This window comes from Cupressus sempervirens, chromosome 10 (assembly GCF_028749045.1).
Source record: "Cupressus sempervirens isolate cs-2001-9-10 chromosome 10, ASM2874904v1, whole genome shotgun sequence".
Lineage (NCBI taxonomy): Eukaryota > Viridiplantae > Streptophyta > Pinopsida > Cupressales > Cupressaceae > Cupressus > Cupressus sempervirens.
In genome coordinates, this window is record NC_143127.1 from 828,322,653 (window position 1) to 828,331,898 (window position 9,246).

General features: G+C 36.1%; 1 protein-coding gene across 1 annotated transcript; it reads right to left on the minus strand.

The window, feature by feature from the left end:
• Nucleotides 1-4,598: 4,598 nt before the first annotated feature.
• On the minus strand, nt 4,599-6,048 carry LOC149536507 (G-type lectin S-receptor-like serine/threonine-protein kinase At1g34300). The gene has a single exon (XM_089803979.1). The coding sequence runs from the start codon at nt 5,935-5,937 to the stop codon at nt 4,642-4,644; it is 1,296 nt and encodes a 431-aa protein (XP_089660105.1). The 5' UTR covers nt 5,938-6,048; the 3' UTR covers nt 4,599-4,641.
• Between the last annotated feature and the right edge of the window lie 3,198 nt (nt 6,049-9,246).

Here is a 9,246-nt window from a genome sequence, read left to right on the forward strand (position 1 = left end):
AAATGAGAACATTGCAGTACCATATGCAGGAGCACCATCTTTCCACCAACAAAAAACAAAATCATGAAGAGAGGAGTCACGAAGCCACATCAACTGGAACTTAAAAGGAGGATGCTTCGGAACATAAGCCCCTATAGTGGAAAATTTGATTGGCCAATGATCTAAACCCCTCCAATCAAGGATTTCTGAAGAGATAGCAAGGGTGCCACTAAGCCAGAAGCAAGAAACAAGAAATCTATCCAAGCGTTCTGAGATAGCAGCAACACCAGTCCTGCGATTATTCCAGGTATAGAGGCCATTAGAAGGCTTAACATCAGAGAGATGCAAAAGAGATATGTGTTGCCGAAGAAGAGTAGAAGAAGGCCCCAATCTAGCCAAACCACCATGCTTCTCTTCCAGACTTAAAACTGAATTGAAGTCCCCTGCTAACACCCAAGGATGATAAGGATGACAATTTCTAACATATTGAATATGTTCCCAAATTTCCTCCTTTCCCACAAGATCAATAGGTGCATACACATTAGTAACCATGATTACATCGCATGAGTCTAGAGCAGAAGTTACCATAGAGAGAGCTGAGCGAGAAGACATCCAGCCAAGAGGAGAAATTTTTTGAGGATCCCAAAATATAGCTAAACCACCAGCACTACCTGTTGCCCCAACACACTGGCATTGGCCACGAGACCAAATACTAGAGGCATGTTGGACCATAGACTCCACAGAGAGCTTAGTCTCTTGGATACAAAAAACATCAGGACTATGATCAACCACCAAGTTATGAATAGCCTTTTGTCTAGGGATGCTATTCAACCCCCTTACATTCCATGAGAGAATAATCATCATTGGGTATAATTGGGAAAATGAGAATCCAAAGGTTTCACTGAACCAGACTCAATCAATATATCTCCTGTGAGTTTAATCTTCTCTTGGTCTATTTTGCGCCCACTCCTTATAGGGGGAGTAGAAGAAGCCCGCTTAAAGGGTCGAGGCAGCAACCCCAAGGGGAGAGGAGATCCCTTGCCCTTACCTGATGGTAGCACATCCTTAACCAAGTCAGCCAAAACAACATCATCATCTTCCAACACTGCAGGAGTCACCAGAGCCGCAGTCACAGGAGCTACAGGAACCTCACAGTTCTGATATACTACAACTTGAGATGCCCCACAAGCATCATTAGGAACAGATCTCTCATCTGGGCAAATTGGATCAGAAGAGATAGGAGGAGGAATACCCTCCTCTAGAACCATACTATCCAGCACCTCAAAGCGGTTAAAACCTGAATCAGATAATCTTTCTTTCAAAGGCCTCTTTTGACCACGTCCTTTAGCTCGAGGGCGAACAGGGGTAAATCCATCCTTATCCTGCATTTGAGCCTTACCCTTACCTATAGCATCTTGTGGATTTATCCCCTTGGTAGTATTAACCATTTGAGATTGTCCTTTCCCTGTAGTATCTGCCAAACCACCAGCATTGCCAGCTGTAGAACAATCCACTCCTTTGAAACTTGAGTTATGGGGGCACTGCCACAATAAATGACCATACTCATGACAAATCCAGCAACGAAAAGGGAGGGATTCATAATCTAACTGCTGCACCCAAGAAGAATCCCCCAGACAAACTTCCAAAGAATCTGGTAATGGGTTATTCAAATTAATTTCAACGCAAATTCTAGCATAAGAAATAACCTTTTTATCGAGGGATTGATGTGCGATCGCAGCTGGCTTCCCCAACAAAGCAGCAATTTGTTGAAGGATGTCTTCACACCAAAATTCCAAGGGAAGACGAGGCAAGCGAACCCAAACTGGCACTGTTGAAGGGAGATCCTCAGCAGAATTAAAACCTGAATGCCAAGGTTTGACAAATAAAAGTTTATGAATCCCACGAACATTTTCATCTTCGCACACATGGAAGAAATGACTATTGTGTCTCCAATGTCTATTGTTAGTCATTTAATATTTGTTGAAGTTTAAGATAGAGATTCATTATCTTGATTTTACATAGCATAAGATAGAGAATTCACTATCTTAATATAATAAAGTCTAAGATAGACCATTCACTATTTGATTGACACTTAAAAGTAATGGAAAAAGTGAAGTAAGTGGGATACCAATATGGAGTATAGGATTATTTTTACAAGGCCTGTACTAGTCATCCACTTCTTGATGATTATATAATTAGAGTGGTTGAAATCATTTCATAGCAATAGACGACCATCGAAGTCATTTGTGTCATTAGATGGGATAGACGATTTCAATGCTTTTTAAAAAGTAAATCCACATCACTGTTCTCAATGCTTATCCCCTAAACCATGTTCCCTCCTCTGTTCCAAGTACGCAGTCACAAATATATGACATGCTACAGAAGATTAGGCCCACCATAGTTCACAGAGTTTAGTATTTTGTGGAAGACCAATACAGAAAAAAAACCCTCGTCAAACCATGAAAATATACCATATTTGTAGATATTTTGTCTGACTGACTTGAGGTATGTGGCATGTGAAATTTTTCATTCCAACATACTCTTTCACTTCACTTAAAACTCTTTTCACTTACAAATCTGTGGGTCTTTCTATTGCTTGGTATGCTTGTTGTGATAAGTTTTTTTCAGCTAAAATTTGGAGTAATGGTGGAATCAACAGATTGGGGGCATCTGGAAATGTTTGGAAAGAAGACGCAAAAGAAACAATAAAAGCATGTTCACACTTCGGTTGGGTCTCAATGCCCTATCAAGAGAGAATGTATAAAACTCCCATTGCTCAAAGAGAGTTACATAGATCCTCGACAAATTATATTAGCGACTGTATCTTTTACTTCAAAATTTTGGACTTCAAATAATTAAAGTTTTGGTTTGATTGTTTAGTTGATCAGTAAATTTTATCTAAAAATATAGACATTCAGTGTGTTTTAGAGTCCTTTATAAGGACACTACTCTCTTTTTGTCACGCAGTTTCCTATAATTATCTCAGACTTATGATTCTCTATTACTCAAACCTACGCATTACGTATTCCATTCATATGCAAGTGGTCTTGCAAATATGTGTAAGTGAGATTGTGCTTATAATCTGGCAACAAAGAAGTTGACAAAGACAATTCATTTATGACGAAGAAGATAAAGGTTGGAGTAGACGAAGGCCAGAAACAATTGAAGCTTCATTTGAGAAAATATTGGGAAAAAAAATTACCGTTACAAATTTCCATTTCTGGCATTATTCATTTATTAATACAATAGGATAAAGAAAGTTACTGAAGACCCCTCACTTTCCATAATCTAGAGAGGGATAGTTATAGAAATAGATAAAGAGACAAACATATAGAAAGAAGATAGAGACAAACAAGTACAGATGATGAGAAGAGGAGATCTAGAGATGGAGGTGGAGATATACAAAAGATAGAGGGGAGGAGAGAGAAAGAGTGAAATATAGAGATATATGGAAAGACGGATAAATATGCATGATAAATATGTATGAGAAGAGAAAGAGAGAGATAGAGAAATAATGTGTTATATATAGTAGAAATGAATATGGGACATATAATGTTAATAAGATATGTATAAAGACGAGGGTGGCGATATATAGTGAGATATAATTAGAGTGAATATGTGACATAAAATTAATAACATATAGATGGAGAGGGAGAGGGAGAGGGACAAGGAGAGGGAGAGATAAAAAGATAGAGTTAGAGAGGGCGAGAATGAGAGATTAAAAAGGTGTTAAGAGACAAGTAATAGAAAGATGAAGAGGGGGATAGATAGATATACATAGAGATTGGTTACATATGTAAAGAGAGGGGGTGAGGGGGGCTAAGGAGTTGGAGATAAGGGAGGGAGATAGAAAGGATACATATGTAGGAAAGGGGAAAGGGGGTGAGAAGAGATAAGGAGATAGAGACAAAGGAGGGAGAAAGAAAGCCTACATATGTAGGCAAAGGGGGTGGAGAGAGGTAAGGAGATAGAGACAAAGTAGGGAGATAGAAAAGATATGTATTTAGGGAGATAGGGTGGGGAAAGGTAAGGAGATACAAACAAGGGAGAGAGATAGATTGGAAGAAAGAAGTAAAGATAGATATGATACAGTTTCTTGATAGTGGTTCATTGAGTATGAATTGAAACATTATTTGACTTAAATAAAATTCGAATAGTTAAATCTAAAGCCTACTCTAAATAATATAGATTGAAGAATCTAATGTCTTGATATTAATTTAATTAATACTATATAGAAAATATTTGTAAAGGAGACACGAGGAAAGAATGAGAGTGAGAGACAAAGAAAGATGAAGATGGAGAGAGATAGAGGGAGGGAGAGAGAGAGAAATATAGAGGGAGTGGTGTAGAGGGAAGAGAATGAGAGAGTGAGGGGGCAGAAAGATGTGTGGAGATGGAGACTGAGAAGAACAAATAAAATGTCTCATTTTTGTCAGTTAAGAACAAATTTTACACCAAAATACGGCATACCTATTGCACACTAAAGTGCGATTGCTAGTATTTAATTAATAAAAAGGTACTATTCATTAAAAAAATATAATATTGTAATGGTATACAACTTTTTCAAATTATTCGATGACAAACTAACTTCCAACAATCCACCTAATTCAGAACGAATCAAACATATAACTACTATGGCACTTTATCATATAACAAACTTTATTACATAACATTAATGGTGATTAACAAAACGATTCCACTTCCACGTTCGTTAAACTCGTTCGCAGTAGTGACAGGAGGCGGCGGGGTAAGAGGCCGCCCTTGACCACAGACCTTTACATAAGAAGTGCCTGGAATGTTTGACGTTTGGTAAGCACTGGTAAAGTTGCTGGTCTTCATCCTGCAAGTGCCTGTACCGTCAGCCATGATTGTAGATGCAGTGCAGCTCGGATTCTTGAGGCAGTTCTGCCAACAATCTGGAATCCCCAAGTAATATATCTCAGAATTTGATTCTGATTCGGGTGGATAAGAAAGGAATTCTGTATGATCCAGTGAAACCATAGTCTGATTATTGCTGCACAGTGTTATATCCTGTTGCCTCCTGCAACCCTTACTGGCATCCGTGGGATCTATCTGGTCAAAATCTTGCGATGGGCATCGGCAATACGGACCCGTATCATTGTAAACACACACCCCGAAATTTCCACACCATCCATAGACTTTGCACTGGTCGTCCACGGCACTCAATCCCTTCTGCCATCTCGCTGAACTCGCAACCCATCCATACGACCTCAAATTCCCATCTGGGTCAAGCTTGAGTCTTCGCAGCGTGATAGAATTGTCCGTATAATCTCCGCTCCGAGACACCCATATCGAGTCCGCTGAAGAATTGGAGAGCTTGAAAATCCCTTGGCTGGTGAGAGATGCCGTCGTAGCAAACGGAGTACCCTGATTCAAGTACGTGATGTTGTTCCTCCATTTCAGCGTGAAATTCCCATTGCTCTGCATGGTGAACGTGTAAGGACCCGATCGCAGGCTTTGACCCACAGTGAAATTCTGATTAATCACCAGACTATCAGTAGGATTTTCAAACGAATCCCAAACAATGTTTGAGCTGCCGTTTTGCAGCACAAAGGACCCAGTGTGTCGCATATCTGCGGATGCAACCCCTCGATTGGATGTGTTGGTCTCCCAGACTGGTGCCGTCCCATTACTCAAAACTAGATTACCATCATTCTGTAAAGTGAAGGAACCTTCTTCTCCCACTGCGATTCCGCCATTGAAGCCTGCAGTCCATACCAGAGTTGTATCATCGATGTTACCAAAGCTGATGCCCACAACATATAATCCCCCGTTTCCGGTTGGGTGAAATCCTAAACTGAAATTCCTTCCCGGGGAATTCCAAAATTGCTGTTGGCGCGAAGCAGAGGGTCTAAGACTTGACCCTAGCTTCACTGCTCCCTCTGCAAACATACCCTGGATAAATACAGCAACAATACATAATATTGGGATTCCCATAATTTGATGATTACTGGCAACTAATAGATTGTTGGGTATTCAGTACCAAGTAATCAATTCTTGTTTGGACCTCCTCTGTTTATTTATGGGATTAACTAAACATTTCTGGTCTTCGATCCTATTCTTTTAATAATGGAATTAAATTGTCTGAACTTTAATTCCACTGTCAAAGCAAAATACCACGAGTTCCATCATCTGGATTGACTTGACTGAAGTTTTTTTTGCCGCGGTCAAAGCAAGACATTTAATATAATATAAAAAGCAAATTATGTATGTCTATTCTTAAAACTGTAGGTCAAAACATTTAATGACCACATTTATACAATAATTTTCGCACAAAAGTTAGCATTGTGGGCCCCTCTGTGATTTTATTCACGGTTCATCGATGCCATGACCATCTCAATTGGAGTTGGAAACTCGTTTTTGTGGAGTAATTTCTCCCAAGTACCCAGCTGTCTGCCTCCACCAGTCTCGCCGTTAATAGCAGACAACATGTCGCACTCAGCAGCCCAGCGCTGTTTGACCGTTGGCCTCCAATTGCTTGTAGCCGCCCAAATTAAATGAAATATATTAATATTATTTATAAGTTTTAATAAATCTATTTAATAATCTAGAGAGTTCTCAGACTTCTTTTTCATTATGCAAGCCAGTAATTTTATTGGTTCCTGAATACTATTACATCCATTAAATGCAATTTTTCAATTACATTAATCAATCAAATTAAAGAATTTAAAAGTTTATATGGAACTTAAGATATCTATTTTTCATTTTTCTTTATTAGTCCCTACGCAGGCTACTAATGTTTTCATTAGACCCCCTTTTGATTAACTAGCAAATAAATTTTACACTTTTAAGATTTCAAAGATTTTATTTTTTAAATCATTTTTTGAATATATGAATTCTTTTTCTGATTGGCTAAAGGCATTTTTGGCAGGGGTTAATTTTATTTTTAAATACAAAAATTTTAAAGAAAAATGTGCACTGATAAGAAGGAATTTATTTAATTGTCAGCAATTGGACAGTTGCATTTATTACAAACCCATGGTACTATTGCCTATAACACACCAATAGGGCACCGGCTACAGTGCAACATATTTGCACTGTAGAAAGTTGTGCCCACTGCATGATAGTACACTCTCATTTCCGGATAATGGCAACAATTTTTTTTTTTTATTTAACTTTTATTTTTATATACACTTTGTGTATTTAATGAAATTCAACTTTTTTATGTTGTATTTTTTAACAAAGAACATTTAGATTTATGCAATAAAATTTTTTATTTATTTCTATATATATTTTTTGAATTTCAATAAAGTAGAATTTGGCTAATAAAATAATTACAAAAAGTATTAAAAATAATTTCATTGTTTTTTAAAAACGAATAAATAAATATTATTTGAATGGAGTGTTTTATTATATGATATAAAATGGAAAAAATATATTAAGTAATTAAAGTAATTTTAAATCAATAAAGGATAATGAACTATTGTTTTAATTTTAATTAATAATAAAAAGAAATATAAATGTTTTGTGTTTTTTTTAAATCCGTCCGAAGCCCAATAAAGGATATATAAATGTTAATATAAAATAGAAAAATAAAATAAAAGTTTCAAATGATTATATTTATAAACTCAATTTTAAAATTAAACATATTTAAATAAATTTTAAATATTAAAAAAATAGAGAATTTTAAATATAAGTAAAGATTATATTTAAAATAGAAAAACTTTCTGTTTTAAATACATCCTATGAAATAGAATTATTCTATATCATATTAAAATAAAACTATTTTTTTAATTGAATTTGATGCAACATTTTTATTTGAATATTTAAAGTGGCTAGTGTAATACCCCAAAATTGGCTCATTGCCATGATACCAATTCTGGTCTATTTCTGATCAATCTTAAGTCCTATGTCACTAGGAAAAATTTTATTCTGCTACTTGCTACTTGACTTAATTGTCAGATGCAGAAAACCCTAATCTACATTCATCATGCTTATTATTTAATTCCTATAGTATTTACTCATATTAGTCACATTAAACCTATTGATTAATATTTAATTTAATTATTAATACTTAAACTTTAATTAAATTAAATTATACCCTGAGGCTAATGTACTATGGAATTAAATTTATTTAATTTAATAAATATGCCTATTCTAATTAATTGGATGAAATTATTTAATTAAATAAGAAAAGGTATTTATGAGGTCATATCTCATTTTATTAAATTAAATATCTCTCCAAAATCTCTCTTCAGTTCAAAAAGGAAATTCCCAGTTCACTGTTGATCAAATTAGAAGTGACTCAGATCACTTGCTTTTACACTGAAGTCTATCTGAGTTGACTAACTCTTACACTCAGATCTGAGACAGTTAACTCCCTTTGATTTGGGAATCTTCCTTTATGACTGAAGTTGATATTCAATCCTGACCGTTGATTGAAATCGATCTGAACCGTTGATAGATTCTAGGAAAGTCTATTTAAGGGATCCTCATTTCCTCATTACAGAGGTTGAATTCTTATGCTATCAAATCTCTGCCGAATTACTCACTCACCTTGCTCAAGCTTTCATTGCATTCTAGCTTTCTTTAATATCATCTAGATTAATATTATGCATACATGTAGATTAAATGTTATTTTCTAATTTATAGATTAAACTACATGTTCATATAGATTAAATTGCATTTCATCTTAATTGCATTTAAATCCTTCATTCTTAGAGGGTCTGGTTGCCTGCGCCTCAAATTTGAGGACATTTATTAGGCAAACCCTTCTAGATAGAAGGTGACAAGTCACTCTGTCGGACCTCTTGGATAAACAATTCAATGTTTATTCCAGGATGATTCCACAGGTAATGACTATGTCGAAGTGTCTGTGAGGTTCAAAGGCCCACAATTCACAGGTACATTTCTGGTGCCCACCATAGGGCCTGAGAAAATCAATTTCTCAGGGCTTCTCTGCATTTTTTGTAAATCAAATTTTAAATTCTCTATCCGTACGATTTTGTACAGATTCGAGAATCTTTGCGCGAAACTGTTTATTTTCGCGCGAGGATCCAGAATCTTCGCGTGAAGATTCTCTCTGGGTCACACAAGAAATTGCTTGAGCGCGCAAAATTTTACGCGGCACTTGTTTCTTCACGCGAGCCGTGAAACAATTTTGTGAGGGCTGCGAACAATTTCGCACGGCTTAAACAGAGATTTCGTGCGAAATCCTATGACAGTAGTTTTAGTTTTTAGCATTATTTTTCTATCTTCAGCTTATCTGATTTTGCTAATGTACTTTTCTTAATTTGTTCTTTGATT

Bases quoted from the DNA above. Each gene is read 5' to 3' on its own strand.
- LOC149536507 (XM_089803979.1), bottom strand. From the start codon at position 5,937: ATGGGAATCCCAATATTATGTATTGTTGCTGTATTTATCCAGGGTATG.